Below are 26,249 nucleotides of genomic sequence, written 5' to 3' on the forward strand. Positions count from 1 at the left end.
AGACTTTTTAATTTCTTGCCCTATCTTGGGCTTGAGAAAAACTGGATTAAGTAGCTACCAAATTGTGAACTCAAATTAATGTACTATGTAAATGTCTACATTTAATATGTAAAAAAGGTACCTTTTTAAACACTTGTTCCTGAAAAATAGCAAATAATTTATATATACACACACATCTTTATGTATGTATACATATTTACATACACATATGCATAAATATATGCATATATATTTAAAATATATACTGGTATTCTACTTTCCATTTGAGATTTTGTAGTTGCCCTACTAGATGCTACTATGAAAACTACGGGCAGTGTTCACATTTTTCTTTAATTGGACAAGTTTAAAATTGCAAACCCTATAAAATTAAAATTGCACTAATGTTCAGATTCCTGAACAAAGCAAGGCAATTCACACAGTACTTGTTTTTAATCAGTTATACTGAGGTATAGTTCACACACAATAACCCAATGAATGTTAGGTGGGAATGGCTGAGTCTGGGTAGACGTTCGGATTGTGTAGCCACTACCACAACCAGGACACGGGCGGTCCCACAGCCCCGAGCGCTCCTCGTGCCCTTCTGCAGTCCGTCCCCCCTTCCTCCTCCAGCAAACAGGCCACGGCACTGCTTGCCTGCTTGGGGAAACCAAAATTCAGTCCACGCACCTACGGTCTAAGAGTTTCCACACATCTAGTCTATAAACTCCACCCCTAAATGACTTTATACAAATCAAGAGAAATTTATAAAATATAAAACCCTTAAAGAAAGTTAACAGTCTCTAAAGAAAAGTCAGTAAGATATTTTTGATCTTGCTCGGTATTGCAAAACAGTCTTTCCTCCTTCAGATGGATATTAAAAACGTGCGGTGGGGAAACACACTTTTAGTTCTTATTTCAGGTACAACTTAAATCAAGCAATAATACCTTCTAAGTATAAAAATCGAATTTAAACCCGCTTTTAGAAAACTCACCTGCTCTATTCGGTGTCTCGTCTGCAGATACGGGTCATACCTGGCACGAATAGCTCGCATGGAGGTTGGCTAAGAAGAAAAGGAGATCCTGTTATGCCCACAATTAATTAAAAATATAAAGTAGTTTCAGAGGGTGTATTAATCTTTCTCAGGCTTCAAAATAATGTCCCGAACAGCATCTGGCTGGTCTCTACCCTGATTGACATGAGTTTGTGAACAGCCGGGCAGCCTCTGAGACCGTATTTATCTTCATATAAACACTTAGGGAAACCTATACAAATCGTCACACTACTCAGAGACCCAGCTGTACATACATATTCAAAAGAGTTATGTGGTAGAATAACCTTTAAACAAGGTCATTAAATATAACATAGTTTCTCATGGCTTAACAAAAAAGCCTTTATTTTTTTTTTTTGAAGATTTTATTTATTTATTTTTAGATAGTGGATGGGAGGGAGAAAGAGAGGGAGAGAAACATCAGTATGTGGTTGCCTCTTACATACCCCCTACAGGGGACCTGGGCCACAACCCAGGATTGTGCCCCAATTGGGAATCAAACTGGCAACCCTTTGGTTCGCAGGCCGGCGCTCAATCCACTGAGCCACACCAGCCAGGGCTCAAAAAAGCCTTTATGGTTTTACACAATGGAATATTCTACAGTTGTGATCAACACACTGATATAATATGTTCTTTAAAATATACTGTTAACATGAAAAAGGCAAGGTGCAACATTTTGATACAGTAACTTATGTGTAAAAAGTAGGATAAAGAATATCTATGTGCTTGCTTAGACACCCACATAGTATCTTTGAAGGATGTATAGTTAAGATATTACTGATTGTCTGTTGGGGCAGAAAGGGATGGAAGGGGACAGGAAAGACAAGGAAGCTTTTCAATAAATCCATCTGTATTTTTAAAATTTCAAACTATGAAAAATAGGTTAAAGTTAAAAAATGTATGTGTGTGTGTGTGTGTGTGTGTGTGAAGAAAAAGTCACATAGTTAGCTGGCTGCTGATCTCCTCTGAAGAGGCTGACTGCTTCAAAAGCCTGCTCACTGGCTTCCTGCTTTCACTCTTGCCCCCCCCCCCAATCCTTTCCTGCCATCAAATGTTCTTTTAAAAAATGATATGGGATTATATCATTCCCCTAAGTCTTACTGGCTTCTCGTAACACCTATAACAAAACCCAAACTCCTTGGCCTGGCTTATGAACCACTACGGCATCTGTCTCTCCAATCTCATTCTTCCCCTTACCCTCCATGCTCCAGAACCCCACTGTCATTCCTAGCACAGCTCCTTGTTCTAGCCATTCCCCCTGCTAGAAACGTTCTTTGCTGATATTCTTGAAAGTCTCCTTCTTGTCATGCAGGACTCAAATGAAATATCACCTCCTCAGAGAATCCCTTTCTAACCACCATAGCTAAAGTATCCGCCCAGCTACACCTTATGATTTGACTTCTCTGCTTAGCATTTACCAGTACCTGGTATTTTTTCTCGCATGTCTCTTTACTGTCTGTCTCCCATTATTAGAATGTAAGTCCCACAAGACAAGGACCTTGTGTTTTTCCCTGCTGCACACACGGGGAGTACAATGTAGTGACTGAGGAGCACAGAATTCAAAACCTGGCTTGTCACTCATTAGCAGTGAGTTCTAAGACTTCTAGGCCTGTTTCCTTATCTGTAAGACCAGAATAATATTGTCTACCTTCAAAATGCTACTGGTAGGGTGTAAACTTGTAAAGCACTTATGTTTGATATATATTAATAACAAATGCTTACATAAGTATCTCTCCAGTGACTAGAAAAATGTTGATACTCAGCAAGTATTTGGTGAATAATTTCTGTAATCAGGGAAAAATAAAAATTTTAAAAAGCTAGTACTTGTAAAAGCACATTCCAGGTGGAGTGTGAAGTGACATTTCCTCAAGACAACCTCACGTTACTTTACCTCGTATCCGGTGTAAGACTGTGTCGAGTATTCGAAGTCTGAGTCAGGTCCCCCGGGGCAGTATCTGCCAGCACAACACAAGAAGGAAGATGTCAGATACAACACTTGCTTCCACAGGCCAGTTCGAACATGTGCTGTCCCCGTAAAGTCCAGACATCAAACAAACTTCCTTCGCAAATCCTAACAGAAGAGCCTACTTTTGCAGTATCATAAAAGATACATTTTCTACTAACAAGATGAACATATAAGGGAACATTATTACAGTCATTTTCAGAATATTGCAGCCAGTATTCTTCCAGAGATTTAAGCTTTTAGGGGCAAACAGCAGGACCTAAATTTTCCTAAGTTTGGATTGATATTCACAGTGCTCTACTGGTAACTATGCCGGTAACTATTCTTATATTATTCACCCACTTAATCCTTCTACCTGGAATTATGCATATTCTTCTGCCAATTTTTCCAATTACCTAAATTTTAAAATCTTAAAGGTTATTTATAAACATAACTTTGATATTTTTCTGACCCAAATTTATTCAAAATTTCTGACATTTGGAATTGCCATGTTTCATTTATCAAGTTAACAGAACTGTCTACTGAAGTTAAGAGAATGGTTGAGTTTTATATAACCTATGTACATTGGAACAAATTAAAACCTGTTTCATTTTTAAAGCATCCAAATAGCCTATCTATGGTTGCTTGTTTCAAAGAACTAACTTATGAATCTATTAAATCAAAGTTTTAACTATTACCTGCATGCACTAGTCGAGGCTCTGGGGGACTTATTAGTGGAACTGAAACACACCCGCACAACTAATCAAACCCACCCTACTTACACACAGATGTTTCCTGTGAAGCTGATGTGTGGGCACCTGTGGGGCTTGCACATCACCGCCACAACAGCAATCTGCAGAGGAAAGGCTGGTTCAGAGAGTATCGTGGAACCACCGACAGGAAGCCCTGGAGCGGGCTCGCTCTCGGAAACGGGAGAGGAGTGCCATCAGAGCGGCACACGAGGGGCTTCGACGGCCACGGTAACGCTGTGGTTCTGAGGCTGAGCAGTGGGCACCAGGGTGATCTCTCGTCAGTGTGATCTGAAAATAACACTGATCTCTGTAAAATGTACACATGCGTTGTCATACTAGTTTGTATTGTGTTTTACAATAAAGTAATTTTTAAAGTCAGTGATTTTTATTCTGATCTGTTTTACTAAAATAGCCTAGGAGAAAAAAGCTACCATATGCAATTCTGTACAATTATATCTAACCCTAACCTTAACTCAAACTCCTCATGGACACAATAGATCTCAATATTCAGAGCAGAGACAATTAAACTAGGAGCTAGACTTCACAGAGTGTGTGCAAAACAGTCTCAGAGGGGTTTTCAGAGCCCAGGCTGGGTAAGGAGAGTGTCTGCTTGAGAAGGGAGGGGACGGTGGAAACAGATGAGTTACGCAGAGGAGCAGTCAGTCAAATACAGGCACACACTAAGGTGAATGCAAGCCAGGCTTCTTGCTGTCGGAGAAGAAAGTTATAAATACGGAAAGGGAGGGAACCAGAATGAACTCTGTGGGCTGGATGGAACTGAAGGTACTACTGTGAACTCACTGATTTCAACAGACTGATACACAATAACTACGGGTGTGAATGTGTTATGAACACGTATGTGAATGCACACATGCATGCATGTATGTGTACACATGTATTTCCTAGCTTGGCCCACAGAGAGGGTCAGGAAACAGCAGCACCCTACCAGCAGTGGGCCTATCTGGCACTCCAACCTTGGGCTCCAAACACCCATCTCTACAAAAAGAAACCAGGACTCCTGAGAGAAGTGGCTCATTCCAGGGGCAAAGAAAAGTACAAGACGAGCCTGCAACATTTTGTTATGACCGAGAGCTAGAAACTGCTCAAAGAATGATGGGAACACGTAAAGAAAAATAAAAGACAAAGAAATCAGATTCCCACTGGTCAAAGCTGGGATAATTTGTGCATCAGAATAAATAATGATTGTAGCCCACGAAATAGGAAACCATTAATCCATTCATACAAATAAACGAATAAGTAAACTGAAGTCTGATAAGGAACAGGAGGATCTTTACATAGTTTCAAAATACTTCACCACACAAAACTTAACAATGAAGTGGAAAAGAGTAACTTTACAGAGGAGCAGCCTGTCAGACTCCACCGTGGTCATGAAGAACGGCGCCAGGGACCAGAAAAGAGGGGACGACCCCCCGATGGGCACGGTGAGAATGCAGCATCATTTCTGTAATTTTCCTGCCAAACACACAAGACCTGAGTCGAATTATGAAGAAACATCTGATTAAGCCGAACTGAGGAACATGCTACAGTGTAACTCGCCTGAAATCCTCAAGTGTTAAGGTAATGAAATCAAGGAAGCACAGAAGTGTCCAGACCGCAGAGACATGATAACTGAATAGTGCAACATGTGATTCTAAATTGGGTCTTATAGGTCATTACTGAAACAGCTGGTGGAACCTGAATGAGGTCTGAGAATTAGGTAAGTTCTGTTCAGTGTGAAATTCCTGATTTTGACGGCTGTATTGCAGCAATGTAAGAAAATGTCCTTGTGTGTAAGAAATATGCACCGAAGTTTCCAAAGGCATCGGTTTCACAACTAACACTTTAAATAGCTGAATTGGAAAACGTTCTTTGTACTGGACTTTCAACTTCCCTGTAAATTTGTGATTATCTTTCACAATAAAAATTATTAAAAGTGTAACTTAAATCACTGAGTAATGACCTAGAGAACCTCCAAAATACACATACTTTCAGATCTGAATTAAAAACTAATAGTTTCAAACAAATGTTTTTATTTAAAATGAGACACAACCACATATACCACTGTTGAGGTCAATCTAATTTAACAAGGTTTTCTTGAGGGCTGACTAGACAGGCCAGGTTCTGAGCTACACAGAGCAGGTGGGGCCTGAGACTTCAAAAATACTAATGCATTGCTTCTGCCCTCTCAAATCATACTGCCTAGCAAAACTTCAAGTCATACAGAAATAAACTGAAAGAAGGTGAAGAGATTAGTCAAAGAACATGTATGAGGAGCCCATGGACATGCACAATGGTGTGGGGATTGCCTGTGGAAGCAGGGGTGGGCTGGGTGGAGGGGTGAAAGGGGAGCAAGGGGGACAACTGTAGTAGCGTCAACAATAAGCACTTTTTAAAAAGAAACAGGCTATTTCAATTCCACGTGCATGTAGAAAACACTAAGAATGCCCAATGAAAGGAATGAATCAGCCAGGACCAGGGGTGAGGAAAGCCTTCCCAGGGGCTGCCGACCATGCTGAGCGAGCGTCACCTGGGCTAACGAGCTAGGGGCCAAGGAAGCAATATGCAGTCGTTTCCAAACCTTGTTTAAGTGGTAGGACTCTCCTCTCAAGTACATTTTACTCAGAACCCCAATTTATGAAAAAGATTAAAAGCAACAGCCCTGGGTGAAGCAGAGATGAGACCCGCTCCCATAGCTTCCCTATGCTATTCCCCATGGTAGGGCTTCTAAGGAACCCTGTAGTCTTGTTTAACATAGTTCAACAATTACGGATAAAGTAGAAAATGACTTTATCAGTACTGACTTTAAAGTAAGCAATGACTTTGGAGTTGGCCAGAGAGGTGTAGGTATAAATCTTTTCTCTGCCCCTTACTGTGCATTTTCCAATTTTGGAAAATGAAGACGATACTTACCTATCTCTCAAAACTGTTGTGAGGATTAAATTAGAAAACATACCAGCACAGTGGCTGGTACATAATAGGTGGGCAACATATAGTAGCTATTGTTGTAAGTAATAGTGACGCTACTAAGAAAGACTAACCATCATGGTGTTTTAAGCAAAAAACAAAACAGCAGCAAAGAAAAGCAACCCTCAAACACAAACTCAAAATACGTCACTGACCTAAATATAAAATGCGAAGCTACAAAACGTCTAGAAGATAACACAGAGAAAAACCTAGGTGGCCTTTGGTTTTGCCATGAGTTTTTACATACAACATCAGAAGCACAACTCACGAAAGAAAAACCGGTAAGTTGGACTACGTTAAAACTTGGCAGTTCTGCTCCGAGAAAGATACTGTGGAGAGAATAAAAAGACAAGCCACAGACAAGACTGGAAGAACATTTGTAAAATACCTCTCTGATGAAAGACATCTATCTTCAATATACAAAACCCCCTACAACTTCACACACACACACACACACACACACACACACACACAAAAACCCCAAATAACCCAATTAGGAATAGGGCAAAAGATCTAAACAGACACCCCAACAAAGAAGACAGAGAGCAAATAAACATATGAAAATATATTCAACATCATATGGCATTCAGGAATCGCAAATGAAAACGAGACAGCACTGCACACACCCATCAGAATGGCCACAATCCAGAGCACTGACAATACCAAATGCTGACAAGCATGTGGACCAACAGGAAGTCTCATTCAGTGTTGATGGGAGCGCAAAATGGCACAGACATTTCGACAGTTTCTTACAAGCTGCACATAGTCTGACCACATGACCCAGCAGTCACACTCCTAGGTACGTGTACCCAAATGAACGGAAAACTCATGAGTACACAAAAACCTTCACTCAAGTATTCAGAGCGGCTTTGTTCACAACTGCCAAAAATGGGAAGCCACTGATGTCCTTCAGTGGGTGAACGAATAGAGTAACTGTGGCATGGACAGTGGAATATTATTCAGCACTAAAAACAAATGAACTATCAAGCTACTAAAAGACATGACCTTACATGCATGCTGCTAACTGAAATGAATGGGTACACACTGTTTGATTCCAACCACGTGATGCCCTGGAGGTGGTGAAAGTGTGGAGACAGGAAACAGACCAGTGGTCGCCAGAGGTTTGGAGCAGAGGACAGGATGGACAGGAGAGTTTTAAGACAGCGAAACTATTCCATATGATACGTGGCATTGTGCATTTGGTAAAACCCACTGAATGCACAACACTACGAGTGATCCTAATGTAAAAACCATCAACCTCAGTTAGTAACAATGTAGTAATACTGGCTCATCAATTATAACAAATGTACCAAACCAATGTGAGGTATTAATAATAGGGCAATCTGGGAGAAGGACAAGGAAGTATATGGAAACTGTGTACTTTCTGCTCCATTTTTCTGTAAACCTAAGACTGCTCCATAAAAAAATGAAAATGAAAACAAAACCCCACCAGATAGCAGCAGGAATAAAAGCATGGAGATTAGGATGTGCAGCAGGTAGAGAAGGACCATCAGCTGTGTGCTTGTGACAGTTTGAACAGATCACTCTGGTGACACTGCAGAAGACAGGTCTGGCGCAGGCAAGACAAAGCAGACCAGTTCAGAAATGAACGAAATAATCTCAACAGGAAATAATAAAAACCAAAACCTTCATACCAGTGGTGGTAAAAATGGATGACACGTCTCCTGTCTTTTGGAAACTGCGTGAACGGGGGCACTGGGAACTAATATGGACGAGAAGGATGAATGAGTTTGGGTTAGGTTACATGCGAGTGTCTAACAGGTGATCTGGTGTGAGCCTGGCTTGAGGAGAAGTCAGAGCTGGGAGTTAATGAATAACGTTACCACAGAAACGACCAATTTTTAGAGGCAAGCACAGTAAGAGTAGCCCTCAAAGAAATGAAGCGAGGCAGGAGGAGGAGCACAGAGAATGGTGTTACAAAAGCCAAGTGTATCAGGCTGAAAGGTGGCTCAATCTTTGTCATCCGTAGTGGAAGGCTCATTCATAATGCCAAAACCCCAAAATTCAAGAAAATCTATAAGCATATGATTTAGGGATGTATGGAAGTAAATGCCAAGTGATCAGCTAAGAGTTAAAAGTGGCTGCCCTTTGTGGAAAAAGGGGGGAGGTGAGAGGTTTGGAAATGCTGGTTTTAAAGAGCCTTTACACCAGGTAGAAACAAAATAAAAGCACTTAAGTACAAAGCAGAAACGACCAGGATTGGTGGTACTTAATTAGCCACAAATGGAATATAATCCAGGAGATATGGCCCCAAACAAGGCAACTCAAGCTGCAATTACTAGAAATGTAACATCCTCTTTCAAATAACAGAATGACGGTCTTAGATCACATCAGGAACACAGAATTCAATTCTGGGTTCCACATTTTCAGAGGGCCCAAACCCTATCTCTCACACTCATCCTTGTCCTCTGAGAGCCCCTACCCTGACCCAGGCTCTCACCACTTCACACCTAGCTCAAACCAAGAGTACCCTAACTAGTTTTGTTGTTTCCAACCTGCCCCACATCCTGTATCCAAAGTAGTTTTCTGAAAATCTGTTTTGTTCATACCACTCCTTTCCTCAAAAATCTTTAGTAGCTCCCTACTGTCAGTTTCTTTGGTGGACCTTTAAGGCCTTTTACAAGTAGACTTTTCAATCCAACGTCCCGAGTTCTCTCCCAAAGGAATTATCACTTCCAGTCAGTCTGGTGTCCTCACTGGTCCCCGCACACACCACACTTGTCATCTCCACTCTGTGCCCCGGTTCCCTGTGCCCGTGCTCCCGCTGCTGGTCGAGCCTACTCTTCCCTGCTTATATGGACGTCACTCATGTCAAGCAAGCTCCACGCTTTTGGGCTCCCCTGGTCCCTTCGACCGAAGGGATGTCTCCGTCCTCGGGACTCCGTCGCACTCCCTGTCGTGTCAGCCTTGCACGGCCCCCATCTACGGAAGGACTACACCATTAATTACCTTTTAACAGTGCCTTTTCTAAACAGCAATTATTTTGAGCCACAAGCTTAATATGACCAACAATATCACACTGTCAAAGTCATCAAGCCTCAATCTATACTTTTAGAGACACAAAACATCATTTACTCTTTTAAGCACAAAGGATTTTCCCCCTCTGTGTGCTCTGCTAGCATTCTTTACATGTCTCCACTCCAGCACCTATCCCATACCCAGATTATACCTGTCTGAATCCCCTCACCTCCACCTCACCACCTGGGTCTCACATGGAGGCAGGGGTTTCTGGCAGAACAGATACAGTCAACATTACATGAACTAAAGCACTCACCCCACTGGCAGTTCTGATGGGTTTGGCCTTTAACTTGGGGACCAGGACCTTCCGATACTGAGGTGGGACTGCGGCAATGATGTCCACCAGGCGAGGCTGTGCCGAAAGGCCATATTTGGCAGCTGTCTTCGTTTTCACCCTGAAAGTAAAGCATCTAGCATTATCAGGATCACAATATTTCAAGGACGAGCTACCAAAAGGATGACCTATAAATAATATCATCAAGTCCTTTCACTGGATGACAATGGTGGCTTTAACATCTGTGAACATCACGGGCCCAGACAGTGACACCATGTAAGTGTCGTTCAAAATAGGGGCACAGCTTCAAAGCATTCTACCCTTTTCTCAACCTCAGCACTACTGCATTTGGAAATACGAATTCCGTCGTGGGGACCGGTTCAGCACAACTGGGGGACGTGGAGCAGCACCATTAGCCTCTACTCACTAGCTCTTCCTCTTCCTGCTCAACAACCGAAAACGTCTCCAGGCTCTGCCGAACATCTGCGGGATGGGCAGATCACAGCTGGCTGCAAACCACTGTCTGAGACCAAACCAAGGACGGCTGTGCGGAAGTATTTAAAAACTTCTAATGCAAATACTGTACACATAACAGAACATATAAATATACTTTAACAATTATAAAGCAACCACTTGTGCAACCACACTTCAAAGAACAGAATATGATCAGAACTTCCGAATACCCGCTTGCCCCTTCCTGAGTATAGCCCTATCCTCACCCCTAGAAGTAACTTTATCCCTGACGAATCATTCCTTACACTGTCACCTCAACTTCTCATTTTTAACCCATCTGAAAATATTCTGAGGTGTTTCCATCATTTTCTACAAATGTTAACTGAGTACCTGATATGTACAAGAGAACACCTAAGTACTTGGTGTGTGAAGAGGTATAAGGCATAGTCATTTCATGGTCTATGTTTGCAGACAGGCATGAACAAAACTAAATGTGTATGGTAAAACACACACACACACACACACACACACACACACAATGAGTGCTTCCAGCGTTCAAGAGAGTAACTCAACGTGTACTGGGGAGATATCCTTGGAAAATGGGGACAGAAAAAAGAACAGGCTTCATACATTCTGTGCAAACATGGAGACGACCCTGAGAGCAAATGGGATGGCTGTGTGAAGATGCAAAACTAAAAATACACATCTTTTAAGAAATATGGGTAGACCAACTCGACCAAAGGCAAAAGGTTTTCAATGTAAAGGTACAGAAGTTTGAAAAGTCGGAAGAGTGAACTGAAGCCAGACGGAGAGGCCTTACAGAATGTGCTGAGGAATCTGCACTCAACCTCATGAGCTGTGGGGGCAGCTGAAGTCCCTACACAGGGAAATGGCGTAATAAAAGACAAGACAAAGGAAAGTCAATCCAGCAAGAGATGAAAGGGGACCAACAGCATAAACGATTGCAGCGGTCTAGACTTAAGTTTAAAGAGATGGAATGGGAGCTGGTAGCGGAGGTAACCGTGAGAGTCATAAAGAAGACAGAGTAGGCCAACTTCAGACCCTACCTGGACCTACGGAAAGAGATTCAAAGACGACACTAGCTTCAAGCGTGGGTGAAGGTTAACAATTAATCAAAGAGGACACCTCAGTGGGAACTGGTTTTAAGGAAGATGCCAGCTTTAGATGTCTAAATTAAAGAGAATGACAAAAATGTACAGGAAGTAGAAATGAGATGTATAATTAAGAATATAGCCAACAAAAAGAAAAAAACTGCTAAAGACATGGTACGCAAAAAAGATTAAAATATGTCTTCATAGCCAAAAGAGGATACTTATTTATTCTTTTAGCAAATGCTTATTAAATAAGCACATTGTTCCAAGGAAGAGGAAAAACATTACAGTATCTCAAGTAACAGACAAAAGGTCAGCACATGGTGATTAGATCACCGCCAGCCTGGGGCAGGGAGAGAATGCTTTCGTTAAGGCAGATTTATAAAGTGAACACATAGTGAGAACTACAGAGGCAGAGGTGAAAGACCACTCTTATTTGAGGGTGCAGCAAAGCCAAAGCTGGACATATGATGGACATAAGCTGGACATAATGTGAGGAGAAGTGGAGGAATACATTGAGGAGGTTATAAAGTAAGTAAGGGTTAGATTAGATCAAGGGAGGCTTTCCTGGAAGAGAGCTCCTGCTTCCTCTGAGACTTCAGGTAAGAGCAGAGAAGGAAAGGAGAATATGAAGTCACGTACCACAGAAGAGCAGTAGCTCTGGAAACAGACGGCGTAATTCCAAATCCCAGCCCTGCCCATCACTAGTTATTTGCTCTTGGACAAATTATTTAACCTTTCTGTCTCATGGTACCCATTTGTCAAATGATGATGAGTACCCGCATCATACAGTTTTTGAAAGAATCAACTGAGCTAATATGTACAATGCACTACTAACACTGACTGGGATACAGTAAACACCTGGGGGCAGGGCAGGGCTGAAAGCTAAATTCTCAAGTAAAAAAACAAAACAAAACAAAACATGAGACAGAAAACAAGTAGAATTTGATAATTTTATTTAATTTTTTTAAAGATGTTATTTATTTTAGAGAGGGGAGGGGAGAAAGAGAGGGAGAGAAACATCAGTGTGTGGTTGCCTTTCATATGGCCCCCATTGGGGACCTGGCCTGCAATCCAGGCATGTGCCCTGACTGGGAATTGAACCGGCGACCCTCTGGTTCGCAGGCTAGCGCTCAATCCACTGAGCCACACCAGCCAGGGCAGAATTTGATAATTTTATAAGAGATCTACTACCTAAGAGTAAGACTGTCTTCTATTTTATAGATCCACATATTTATTTTTAAAAGGTTTTATTTATTTTTTACAGAGAGGGGCAGGGAAGGAGAAAGAGAGGGAGTGAACATCAATGTGTGAGAGATACATCGATCAGTTGCCTCTCCCACGCCCCCAACCCAGGCATGTGCCGGGAATCAAACTGGCAACTTGTTGCTTTGCAGGAGGACACCCAACCCACTGAGCCACACCAGTTGGGGCTCCACTTACTTATTTAGATTGATGTCCTTCCCCTGTTCATGGGCTTCAATTAGTTGTTTAATAACATCTCCTATGGTCAGCATCATTAGCTCAGCAGGGCTGAGATCTCCTGGAAAGATAATATTTAACAATGTAAAAAAAAAAAAAATCGCATTATTCAGTAAAGACATTTTTATTAGCAGTTTTCTTTCCAAAATCATTCCAACCATGCAAATATAGCTCAAGTTCACAAGACACTAAACCCCTGCTAACAATATCATATTTTTTGTATATTTTAAAACAAACATGGCTTCACCTATATATGGGAAGAGCTCACCTTAGAAGCATATACACCACAAGAATGATAGAGACAAACACGATGAGGAGAAAGAACCTGATTGCACAGGAAAGGCCCAAGTAATTAAAATAGCTTCCCTTTATCTCCAGATTTGTAGTTACATTTACAAATGTGAGTACATCTGATTCTCAGAACAGAGTGAGATAGAACGGGAATATTTGCCTGTCCCATGAAAATGCTATCAAGAGGTAAAGGTGAAACTCAACCCTAGGTACCTCTAGTAGTATTTAGTTTGTAATAGAAAAGACGTGGGCTTATACTCGTCTAAGGATCTCAATGCATCTCTAAGATAGAGTCTGTCCACCATCACAACCCTCTCATGGCAACTGAGGCCCCCTTCTTATCTAAAAGGCAACAGCAGAAGCTGACATGTTCTTACACAATCCCATCCCTGCAATCATGGCTGATTCATTCAAGGACCAGCACCGATTCAAGTCAGGCCCATGTGAGCTCTTCTCCTCAGGGCAAAATACATCCGTCTCTCTCGTCAGCGATGAGAGCTGAGATTTCAGCTTGGGAGCTGTGAGCAAGCACGCTTCCTGTCCGCAGGAAAGCTAATGTTCAGTGATAATAAAGTCACTAGGAAGCAGCACTGGTGAGAAAACCTGGCAGTTATGGAGCCCTTCCACTTACTTCATCTCATCTGAAACCTCATAACACCGGAAGTGGGACACCATACTGGTATTCCACTTTATAGATGTGAAAAACTATGGCAAGTTAAGACGCCACTGTAAATGGCACAGTTAAAACTCAAATCCAGGTCTTTTCTACACAACTGCCATGGTTTTTTCACTGTACCAAGCTACCTCTAACTTAATGAGGCAAGGCCAACACACAACAATCCAAGAGGAAAAAAGTCTACCTATAGTGGAAGGCTAACTGCTTTCCAAACCATGTAACTCAGCACTTCAGAGTCCCACGGGCACCTCACGGGCCAGGTAACGGGGGCAGGGCCAGTAGTGGAGGCAGAGGAAGGGGGAGAGGATGGAAAGGGAGGGTCTCCTCCATTTCAACCAAGCAGCTCAGCTTCCACCTGTTTAATATTGAGTTTCTGCATAAGCATTTATTTGGAGGGGTAAAGAGGACTCAGGTGATGAAATAAAGATTTGAAACCCACTTGTATAGCCCTTTGGCATATCAAGAATTAACTGGAGAAGTAAATTAGTACGAAGAGGCTTTATGGAGGAAAATTCACAGTGGTCTTTAAGGAAAGAGCAGGATCTGGACAGGCAAAATAGACGGCAATTCAGAAGGAACAACGTTGGGCGGAGGAATGACCTATCTGTATGAAGGAGCACTGCCTCGCCAGAACACAGGCTTTCTGATGAAGTTCAGTATAGAATGGCTTACAGGGTACGCTGGCTACTAGGCAAAGACATTTAAATGGAGTCCAAACGACAGTGGAGAACTACATATTCCCAAGTTTGGAAGTCAAAAATCAAAGTAATGTTTAAAGAAAATATGTAGAGAAAATGAGGATACAAAAATGATTCAGAAAATGAAAATACATAAAATCTGGATACTAAGTAAAAGGCTCTTGAAAGGCAATGCTGTAAAACAAACAAACAAACAAACAAACAAAAACCCCCAAGATGTATGGGTTTTATGTGCAGTAAAAATCTTAGATGACAGGCTCCCTCTGTAGCTCAACCCCTACTGGCTGTGTGACAATGGGAAGATCAACGACTTCTAAGCTCCATTTCTTTACCTGCAGAACTGGGTAATACAGACATACACATCTCACAAGACCACTGTTAAGAAAGAATCAACTGAAATAACGTCTATGGAAGCCAAAGTACTATTCAAATTTTAGTTACTGATTAAGGTGGGTTAGGAGGATGGTGGCTAGAATATGAGGAATGCACTATGTCAAGAGGCAATTTCTAAGACCTAATAGAGTTTGGTGATACATGAAGTTAAAAGTGGAAAGCTGTCTGGCCTGCCTGAGGAGAAAGTTAGAGGAAGAAGATGACCAATGATTTTGGGGTACATGGGGTCGGATGGCAAAGAGAACTGAAGGTAACTAGGACACTTGTTGCTTCAAAATTCTGCAGTTGATGTCAAGAGACATAGTAATTAACAGGTTATTTTTATTTGTTTATTTATTTTTGTTCACAGAGACAGCCTGACCAATCAGCTCCATGTCCCAAGAATAATTCTGGGCTGGGAAAGTCATTTAACTCTTTGAATCTCAGCTTCATTGGTAAAATGGAGAGGGTGTCGAGTTCAAAATTATTAGCAAAGCCTCAACAAAAGGCAGTTACTATTATTAGACTGCTCAAATTAGTGTGCAAAGACTAACACCTGTGAGAAAATATTTGCAATCTGACTCCATCCTGCTGAGAAACTGAAGATGGAATTGCTCCACGCTGACGCCGGAGGTAATACAAACGCACAGAACTGTTCCACAGAATTCAAGGATAATTCGGGGTTGTTTTCAACTTACGGCTTGGGGGCGGGGGGGAAACCAGGAAAATAAAAAACTCCCCGTGCAATGTGTTCTTAAAAAAAAAAAAAAAAAAACCTAACAAATAATAGTCCGAGAACAAGTTAAATCGACCGACCACGTTAACTACTTGGAGGTCATACCTTGCAACAGAGCTTTCTGTGCTACTTCTGGAAAAGAGACCAACGGACTGCCAAAAAGGAAGAGAGTAGGGTGTGTTGGTTTAAAAAGCACAATAGGTAAAATGGAAAGGCAGGGGGCGGGAGCCGAGGAAAAGACTGACTCCAGGTGGCGGAGCTCTGGATAAGGCAGCGGATTCCCGCGGGAAAAAAAATGGTTCAGCCCTGGACCGTCCAGGTGCGCGCCCCTTCCTTGGCGCCCCCAACCCCCTTTCCTCTTCCTCCCTTTACGCACCTTTCCGTTTCTGTCTCATTTCTCCGCCGTCGCAGCTGCCGCCACCTCTGGTAATGCGCGTGCCAAGTTGGAACACGGCGAAAGTTGACAGCCACAAAGCGCCCCGCTTGTCGTAAAACAAAAGTCGGCATGTCGTAAAGCTGCTCGCCGACGGCGGTGCGCCTACAGGCCGGCCCCGCCCCTCGGTGGCGTCCGGCGGGACCGGAGGAGGCGGGGCAAAGCTTAGGACCTAATCCTTGGGCGTTAAAAGCAGCACTCGGCTAGTACCGAGACAGGACGGAGCTTACTGCAGAGGCTGCGCCAGGAGCCCTAAGTGAGTGTGGACGTAGGTCTCTAAAGAAGGGAAAGGAGACTGGGCAGGAACAAGCGTGGAGATCGCGTGAAGACGAGCGTGCTAGTGTCATGAAAACTACACTCAGATCCTGGAAGCGATCGCGCAGGAGTCAAGGAACAGTTTGAGGTGCAGGCTTTGACGCCAGTTGATCACCTTGGTCTCACATAAAAGGCACAAGTCATTGATAGCCAGACCTCTAGGTAACCCCCCAGAAGGACTCATGTATAGAGCCACCTGACATTCGTTATCCCGACCACTGGATGTGACCAGACTTTCGACGCCCATCTTCCAGACCACCTGACAGCCACCATCCTGATTACCTGACTTATGACTGATAACCGTCCTGGACCAATCCTGGGCTAAGATTGCAGGACCAATAATTCTCAGGAATTTTTGCTACAACAGCTTTTAACTTTTTTTTCTTTTTTTGGAACATTGCTGGCTTTATGCCTAGCTGTGATTCTAGTTTGCAAACTCCAAGACCCGTGAATAAATCTCTATCACTTATTTTTAGCAAAGCCTCCAGACTTCCTGAGTTCATTCAATGGAGGTCAGAGAAGTGATGGAGTGTGGCGTGGGGCAAAGTGTGGCTCACATAAGACTTCGTAGGCCATTGTAAAGCCTTTGGCTTTTACTCTAAGTGACACGGGGATCGATTGGAGAGTTTTTAAGTAGAGATATGATGTGATTTATAATTTAAAGTATCTGTATTTGCTGTGTTGAGAATAGACCGTGGGGAGTGGGGAAGAGGAAAGCCTGGGAGATGCGTTAGATGGCTATGATCATACCAGGTGAAACCCAAACCTCGATGCACCTCAAAACAACCTGGAGGGTAGTGAAAAATCCCAATGTTCAGATCACATTCCATACCAATTAAATCAAAATATCCAGGGCGGGAGCCATTAGTGTTTTTTAAAGGTCCTTGGGTGACTCCAGTGTGCGGCAACATTGGCAAGCACTGCATGAGGTTAGAAATGATTACAATTTGAACCGGCGTAGTAGTAAGCAGTGAACGTGGTGAGACGTATTCAGATTCTGACCATATTCTGAAAATTTCAACAAGACTTCCTGACAGATCAGATGTGGGATATGAGAAAGACACATCAACGTCAAGGGTAACACCAAAGCTTTTGGGCCAAAGAACTGGAACTATGCTGTTAGCTGAAATTAAGAAGGCTGTAGGTGCAGTGGGGTTTTAAAGGGACGACGAGGGGGGCCAGTTTGGACATGTGTTTGGGATACTTGGCAAACAGTAAGGCATGGAAAATGTTGGGGTTGAAGATACCAATTGAGAGTCAGGCATAGAGGTGAAATTTAGAGCCACAAAACAGGGTGAATGTGGAAAAGAGAGGGAAGAGACCAAAGACTAAGCTTTGGGTGATCTAGTATTATCCGATTGAGGAGAGAAGAGGAGTAAACAGCAGAGGAAGCTATGGAGGTGCCTCTGGGGAGGTGGGGAAAAAAATGGAAGGGTGTGGTTACCTGGAAGCCAAGTGAATACACTGTCTTAAGGAGGAGGCAGGGATCCACTGGGTCAAAGGCAGTTGATGGGTCAAGTAGGATGAGGACTGCAAATTGACTAGGATCACTGGGGACTTAAGGAATGGTGGAAGTGAAGGCTTGACTGGAGTAGGTTTATGATAGATTGAGAGAAGAGGAATTTGAGACAGTGAGTTTAGACAACTCTTTGGAGCGGTTTTGACTATAAGAACCACAGAAAAATGGGGTAGTAGCTGGCAGGGAAGCTGGGGCCAAAGGTATTGTGTGTTTATTAAAATGGAACAATTAACAGCAAGTCTGTACGCCTCTAGGAGTAATCCAAAGCAGAGTGAAAATTTGGTGAATTAAGAGAAGAGGGGAGCCCTGACCAGTGTGGCTCAGTTGTTTGGGTGTCACCCCACAAAAGTGAAGGGTCACCAGTTTGATTGCAGGTCAGGGCACATGCCTGGGCTGCAGGTTCGGTCCCCCGGTTGGGGTGTGTTTGAGAGGCAACCAATCGATGTTTCCCACTCACATCAACATTTCTCTCCCTCTCTTTCTCCTTCCCTTCCCCCCTCTCTAAAAATAAATAAAATCTTTTTAAAAAGAGAGAGAGAAGAGGGGAAAGCACTCTGCGTAGCCCTGCAGTTGGAGAGAGGGGATGAAATCTGGGACACAAGGGAAGGAATTAGCTTCTGATGGACACGTGGATGGTGAATCTATTAACAAAGTGGAAGGCGGAACATGTGAGTGCAGGTGCTGATCGGCGGTTGGGTGTGACGGTGGGGCTCTGTGGGTGTTCTGTTTCAATTGCTTCACTATTTCCAGTGAGTGCAACGAAAATTCAGCCTGGTAAGCTTCCCCACGCCTATAACAGACCTAGCATTCAGGTGTCTAAGAGCAAGTACCAAGGAACATCGTAAAGAATCCAAGAAGCTTTAAAAATGAGCAAAATTAATTTTCGTTATTAGGTACCTCTGATGACTATTGAGACAAGAGCCAGCCAGTAGAGGGAGAGCTAAGCATGCGGGACACGATTATAAGCATAAGGTGGGATTTTACCCAGCGATGAGAAGAGCCAACACTAATGATGGTATTCACATTGGTTTTCCTTTGTTTTAAACTTTATATTGATATTTCTATGGTTTTCTGTTGGATAAGGCACACCATCTTGACATAAATTCAAAGCAATTTTTAAGACCACAGTCTAAATATCCTTAATTCTTTTTGACCTCTTTGTCTTCTGAATTCTCCCTTTGGACTAAAAACCTACCTACAGTTACTGAGGGTTATCCTAGTAATGACTGAGTCTGCCTTGGAAGGTTGACCACTACCTGAAGTTGAAGTTTAAAAAAAAACAAAAAGGTCTTTGCCTGTAGTTCACATGATTGTTTCGCTGGCAAGACACAGCAAAGTGGAACTGGTTCTACTTTCTTCTCTTCTGGACAGCATTTTATAAATATTTGTTTTGTTTTAAATATAACTGTAAAATTTAAATTCCAGAAGGAGTTATTGAAAACTGTATGACTCATTTCTATAATCCAATAATCCAAGTTGTTGGTTTGCGGTGAATTTCAAGACTTTGTATCAAGTTTATCTTCCTCACCTCCTATCATCCACCTCTCCCAGTGGTCTTGTGTTTGGGGCTGTAGGAACCAGTGTTCTGTCTCTTTTAGGACTGGGGCCTTTTTCCTGTATGCTCAAGTAAGTCATATCCATCGAGATAAGTCTCACCCTCAAAGAAAGGATGCTGAAGGGTGGAAGCTGCCATCTACTTGAAAAGGAAACATAACTAATATCTGCCTGCTTGTAGGAATAGGTAAGAGAAGACTGTAAGATCCCCAATTCACATACTACTTAATTTAAATGAAAGGGGGGAAATAGCACAATTCAATTTCTGAGGAAGGAGGTTGTTTGTAAATAGCGCTCTCATGGCAAATCAGTTTCACTTCCGCTTGTGTAAATGTGAACTCTGTGACCGTGGCCACAAAGGGCTGCCTGCCCGAGCCGGTCCCACAGGTCTGTGCTAAGGCAGGGAAACTGCCACCCTCTCCACTGTGGACTCCTGCAGCCCAAGCAGAGAAAGTGACATCGGGTAAGTGGTTCCTTTTGTGTCATTTATGCTGTAACTTATGGTTGTTTTTTTTTTTTTTAAGTTGACTTTAGATTTACAGAAAAATTGAGACGACAGTACAGAGAGTCTCCATATAACCTACACCCAATCTCCTCTCCTACCTTACATTAGTATTTGTTATGTATGTGTTACAATGCATTTATAACATTATTATTAACTAAAGGCTCTACTTTATTCAGATTGTCCTAGTTTTTACTCAATGTCCTTTTGACATTCTAGAATCCCATCCAGGATATCCCATCACGTTTACTTGTCACATCTCCTTAGGCTCCTCCGGGCTGTGACAGCTTCTCAGACTGCCTTTGGTTTTGATGACCTTGTCGGGTTGAAGAGTGCTGGTTGGGTTTGGAGGAGCGCAGATCAGATATTCTGTAGGATTCACCTCTATTGATATCTGTCTGGGTCCCCCCCCCCATGATTAAACTAGAGTTATGGGTTTAGGGAGGTAGAATTAAAGTGCCGTTCTCGTCACATCTTATCAAAAGTACATGCCTGAACGTGACTTAGGACTGTGGATGTTGATCTTGCTCACCTGGCTGAGGCAAGTGTTTGTCAGGTTTCTCCATTGGTGAGGTTTCTCATCGTTCCCCCCACCCCCTGCCCCTTTCCATACTGCCTTCTCTGAAAGGCAATCTCTCCGCACGGCCTGCAGAATTTTTTTTTTTCTTTTGTGTAGGATTTGTTTCTTCTCCCTCTCTTGGTTTTCACAGAATAAATCATTTCTTGAGGGAAAGTGAATTCTACTTTTTTGTTTGCTTAAGTAAATTTAAGGTTGTGTAAAGGCCAATGAACTAGAAGTCTGGAGGAGCAGGGTTTAGTTGAATTTTACTTAATAAGATGATCTTAGGCAAAGTTAGGAATCATTCCTCTCCAAAGAAAACACAGATTGCAGGCGTCCTGGGGGTGGTGTTAATGTCATCCTACACTTCATTAACTTTGGCAGGCTCGGGGGAGCAATATGAGAGGATTCAAATTCTGATAAAGTACGTTATGAAAATATCTGGGGGAGAAGGACGTAGAAAATCCTGTCACTCAAGGGCCGCCTCTGATGTATCTGCCTCTGGCGGCTGCGCTTCTGCTGCTGCACAGTTCAGCTGACGTGTCCGTGGTGAAAATAGAACTCTCCCTCGGGGGTGGAAGGCCCTGGTTTCACATTTGCTTCTAAGCTTAGGTGTTTAAATCGCTCCTTTGGGACTTACCTAGTCTGAAAAGCAGTGCAACGCCCAATAGGGTCATTAGGAAATGTTGCCAACACAAAGCTACTGAAACCTTTAAAAAAGGAAATACATCCTAAATGTCATCAACATTTCATCGTTTTATTAAGAATCTCCTCCTTTTCCTTATTTCATTAAGTCACCTTTCTGTGGAAGGGGATGGGGCTTTACCAAAGACTCTTAAAGGAAGATGGGATAGAAGCCTCAAGGTGATTGGTCACTGGGGACAAGAGTGAGAGTCAGTTCATCAGTCAGGGTGGCATCTGTCCCCCCACAGGAAATAGACTTGGTTCAGGTAAATACTAGCCCCGATTTTTAGTTTAATTGTCTTCACCAAATATTGTGAAAACAAATAACACTTGTACAGATGCTTAAGTGTTTATAGAGCAACTTTGTGTGAAATACTATATGTAAGCCTCACAAGGAACTCTGGGTATAGTATTTTCATATTCTCATTCCGTATGAGAATAAGCCGGGGCTCAGAGAGGTCAGATGATTGGTCCAGTGTTACACTGAGTACTAGAGCAGGATCCTCAAATCCAGGCTCTCTGACTCCAAATTATGAATAACTTTCCCTGTGCCACTCGCTATCTGGGGTGTGAGTCCTGGGTGTCCACACAGCTGGCCATTTTGTTCCCTGATGTGTTTCCAGCATCTAGGACAGTGCCTGGTGCACAGAGACCCTCAACAAGTGTTTGTCGGATGAATGAATGAACAACCGAATATAATTTCTGCCATTATTAATCTTAACGTCTGAGACATTTAAAAGATATACATCATTCATTCAGCAGATATTTATTCAGTGCTTACTATGTACCTAGCACTTCTCACATTTATTCAAAATAGGGAATAAACCAAAGTTGATCAAAATGCCCCTTGAAGAATTTAGCTAATTTAAGCATTTTGATTTTTTTCCTCTTAGTGCTGCCTTGGGGTGGGGGGTGAATGGAAATGAAAGGAAAGCAAGAATAACGCCGGGAGGAGTGGATGATGCTAGGCAAGGGAGGGTGAGATGAGATTCTGACTGAAGGATGTTGGTAGTTCTCAATAACCACGTTCGATTCTGCGTCAGACCCAGAACAAATGCGGTGGCAGTGTAATACTCAGTCCCCCACCCTCCCCGCCCCAACGCACACACACTCTGGCTTGTTTTACCTCTGAAGAATTTTCAGGCAGTAGCTTCAGTTTAAGTCTCTAAGGACAATTCTATCAAGTTGCTCTGCTCCCTCCTATTCAACAGCCTTCATTCCCCACATGCTTTTGTCATACGTTTGAAGGGGCCCCTCATCTGTACACACTGTCCCCTCCATTGTCCTACTCACGCGCCAGAGGCCTTGTTTAAACACTGCCTATTAGAGGCTGCTTGACGGAATGAAGAGAGCACTGCACTCGGAGTCACTCTGGGCCTGGGACAAGTTCTTTCCCCTCTCGGGGCCTCAGTGTCCCTATCCATAAAAGAAGGGGCACCAAAGTGTCCTTGACGCAATTGCACTGTGTGAGGCTGCTCTCTGTGCTCGTGTGGGAGTAACTATCGCCCATGTGTGGCCTCTGTGATGTTATTTTAAGAAAATGACCATAAGCAAACAAACAAAAGAGAAAGTGGGAGAAGCAAGAATAACTGTCAAAAGTCATAATTATTTAGCAGGAAGTTGGTTCTGTGCAACCTTCCCACATCGAGCTAAATATGCAGACGGGCTTGTGTAAAAGGCCATTTTTAGGCTGAGGTGCACATGAATTCAAATAAGTACTAACAGCAAAGCTTAAGTGCTAACCACATAGTTGAAATACAAGTGAACTAAACCACAAATGAAAAGCGTGCCTGTGTGAGCCATACATATGGGCTGTTATCAATTGCTTCTCCACAGAAACCAAACTCTCACGAAGTTTCACCATCATTAACGGCCGCTCTTTGGGGGAAAGTGAACTCCAACGGGATTTGAAGAAGGACTGTGCGCCTATGAGCTACTTACTCCTTAGAGCGAAACAAACCTAAACTCAGTCATCTCAGTTGTGCCATTTTTTTATTACACAAGAGCCCTAGTTATCACTACAGTCTTGGTTTCAACGATAGGTGTCATTTCAAAATAAGAACTTTAATCTTCTTGGCACCCAGTGAAACCAGAGGTCCATCACACTTGAAGGACTAGTTTCATCTTCCATGCATAGGTGGGAAAACTAAGGCCCAGAGTGATGAAGAGATTGGCTGGGGGCCCTGCAGCTCCCGCGACTGTCGCAAAGCCAGACCGGAACCGTGTGCACTACCCCGATTCCCAGCGTACTGCCCTTCCCACTGCCCCACTTAGTCACCCCGATGACTGTGCCCTGAGTGTCTGTGCCCCATTCCCCCCTTCCTACTAACTGGTATCTTTGTGTATAGGTGGTTCTTGTTAAGGGCTCAGCACTTAAGTTCATTTCATGTTGCCTCCTTAGCCTTTTTGTAAATGATCGATCCCTTTCCATTTTCCAGGGTCTTAGTTTGCCAATCAAATGGTCCCACTCTTGCCAGTTTTTGAACATTGGCAGGAGGAATTTAAAGCCCAATTCACCACAAGCACAACTCAAATAATTTCCAGTTTTTTCGAATTTCAAATGGCTCAGTACGGGTACCACAGATGCTGCGATAGTGGGAGGCCTACAGCTCGGTGGCTCCACTGCGCGCGGCCTAACCCCATCCAACCTCGGACAGCTGCATGCTCACCGCCCGGGGAGGCCGTCGAATGTGCGGATCTGGTAAATAAAGTCCGATTAAGTGAAACGCCTCTGATTCTGAAGGGAGCCCAACCCACTGCCCACATTTCAGAATCTGGAGAATCCGGTGAACACGGGTGCTTCTGCTCAGCACCCGCTTCCCTCTCTGACAGAAGGGCCTCCGTCAGTCTCGGTGTTTGAGTGGTGGTGACACGGACCTGTTCCTTCTTTCCGACTCCCCTGTTTCTTCCTGGAGCTTCACTGTCGGATCACAGGCAGTCCGGGCGGTCTGCAGTGGCGCTTCCGCCGCAGGGCCACACGTTTGTTGTGTTCCCTGTGCCCACTGTGATGTGATCCTCACATCTCACGTGACTGTGGCTCGTGGAGCTCCTGTGTTCAGAAAGCATTGGGTCTCTTCCCTGGAGGTGCTTCTTGGTGCTGTATAGAAGGCTACTGATAGGCATCACTGTAATTTTGTGCACATTACGCCTCATCTACCCTGTTCTCTTCTAACGCACTTCGGGGTTAATGCGGCTTAGCAATTCTAACTCAGCATTTCAAGCTAGGAATTGCTCGTATGTCTCATGAATTTGAGTGACTTCATAGGGTGGTGCTTCCACTACTAGCTTTCCCGGTGAACATTTCAAATAACACAGACTCTTGGATTTGAAGTAGCCTTAAAATTCATCTAGTCCAATGCCATTATTAGGTGCCCATACCACTTTAAGTTCACATTCCTCTGGAAGCAGAAAATTCATTACTTTCCAAGGAAGATCATTCCATTTTGGACAACTCTTGCTACTAGGGAACGTTAAGCCAAAACGTGCTTCCTTGTACCTTCCACCTGGTAGATCTGGTGATCCTCTCTTGGGCCATAGAAAACGAGCATAGTACCTCTTTTATATACAGCTTTAAGGTCACATATTTGAAGACCACTGTGAGTCCTTTCCACATCGTTTGCTTTTGGCTGTGTCTTCCTTTCTTCAAGTTAAACATTTCCAGTCCCATTCATCGTAGTCCTCACTACTGCTGTTGCTTTATCTGCACACCTGCCTATTTGTTCCTCTTCTGTTACACACCTTAAGTCAGGGCTCTAATCACATCAAAAACGAATTTGGTTTCTAAACATCCTTTGGTGCAGACTCTCATCAAAAGCTTCCCGTTATTTCATTCATTCAGTCAGCATTTATTGTCAGTCATTGCATTTCACGATAGAAATGCAACATTGAAGCGAATGCAGTGTGCCTTGCCTAGCTCATGGCTCCGGAAGGAGGGAGAGACATAAGCATAGTAAGCACAGTCACAGCGGTGTGCTCGGAGTGCTGGTGACACACCAGGGGATGGTGGGGAATCAGCACACAGTGTCACCGGGGAAAAGCTAAAACAGGGTCTTGAAGAAAGAGTAGGAATTCACCGAGAAGAGGGGAAGGGTCCCCCACGGAGCAGGGATGGCATGTGCTAAAATGCAGGGGAGTTCCATAGGATACCCTGCCTTGGAGAGCTGTAAGGAATTGGGGTGGTCTGAGTGGGGGGTGCAAGATAAGTAATGGAGAGATAAGGACCTGAGGCTCAGGACCTCGCACATAGTAGGGGTTCATATCCCATTCAACAACACCCACCAACTAGAGAAACCATTTGGCTAGTTAATATCCACCAGCCAAACTAACAGCAAGAGGCTGTTTCAACTGAGGAGTTGTGATCTTCGTTTGGGGTTAATATGTAAATGAGGCACAGCCTCCCTAACTAACGGCCTATGAGTCTAATGAGGGTTGACAGATCAGGTGGGATTTTGCATGTTTCAGAAGGGCTGAGGACTCTCCGCTTTGAATGACACGGCCGAGTGATCCACATAGCAACATCAGATACGGGGAGTAAGCACTTTCAGTGCTCCCCACTTTGTTCCCTGAATTCTCTTCTGTGCCTGAAGACAAAGAAGGTCCAGGACAGCATGTCCCCACCCGGCCTGCGCAGTGCCCTCTGTTCTAAGCCTTTTCTGTGGGTCCTGTTCTCCCTCCACGCCCAGGCCTTGTCTGCTGGTGGACTGGAGACGGGTTGGATCTGACACATCTGCTTTTGGATGTTCCTCTCCTTCTCTCCCTGCTGCAGGTGCCCCGTGCTATGGGGCTGCACATGGCTCCCAGTGAGGGTGTCTTTCTGGCTGAAGTGGGGGTGGGGTGTTGAGGAAGATCCAGAGAACCTAGTTAC

The 26,249-nt window shown here is 43.5% G+C and overlaps 2 protein-coding genes across 4 annotated transcripts in view; one reads left to right on the plus strand and one right to left on the minus strand.

Annotated features, from left to right (window-relative positions):
- ELP3 (elongator acetyltransferase complex subunit 3) overlaps window positions 1-16,279 on the minus strand; it is an 88,235-nt gene extending 71,956 nt beyond the window's left edge. Inside the window, exons 1-6 of the mRNA XM_024568564.4 lie at window positions 16,196-16,279; window positions 13,008-13,107; window positions 9,982-10,120; window positions 3,753-3,823; window positions 2,920-2,983; window positions 972-1,040 (exon numbers count right to left, since the gene is read on the minus strand). Coding sequence (XP_024424332.1) covers window positions 972-1,040; window positions 2,920-2,983; window positions 3,753-3,823; window positions 9,982-10,120; window positions 13,008-13,107; window positions 16,196-16,214 — 462 coding nt within the window. The 5' untranslated portion in view covers window positions 16,215-16,279. The remainder of the gene's footprint in view (window positions 1-971; window positions 1,041-2,919; window positions 2,984-3,752; window positions 3,824-9,981; window positions 10,121-13,007; window positions 13,108-16,195) is intronic.
- Window positions 16,280-19,715: 3,436 nt separating this feature from the next.
- The window catches only part of NUGGC (nuclear GTPase, germinal center associated), a 44,122-nt gene continuing 37,588 nt past the window's right edge, over window positions 19,716-26,249 (plus strand). For 2 of the 3 annotated variants that reach the window (XM_045202498.3, XM_024568837.4), the window contains exon 1: window positions 19,976-20,103. The gene's annotated coding sequence lies outside the window, so the exon portion shown is untranslated. Of the gene's footprint in view, window positions 19,828-19,975; window positions 20,104-26,249 lie in introns of those variants that run through there. The other variant, XM_053911202.2, reaches the window with a different exon arrangement.

Source organism: Desmodus rotundus, chromosome 9 (genome assembly GCF_022682495.2).
Source record: "Desmodus rotundus isolate HL8 chromosome 9, HLdesRot8A.1, whole genome shotgun sequence".
NCBI classification, from domain to species: Eukaryota; Metazoa; Chordata; class Mammalia; order Chiroptera; family Phyllostomidae; genus Desmodus; species Desmodus rotundus.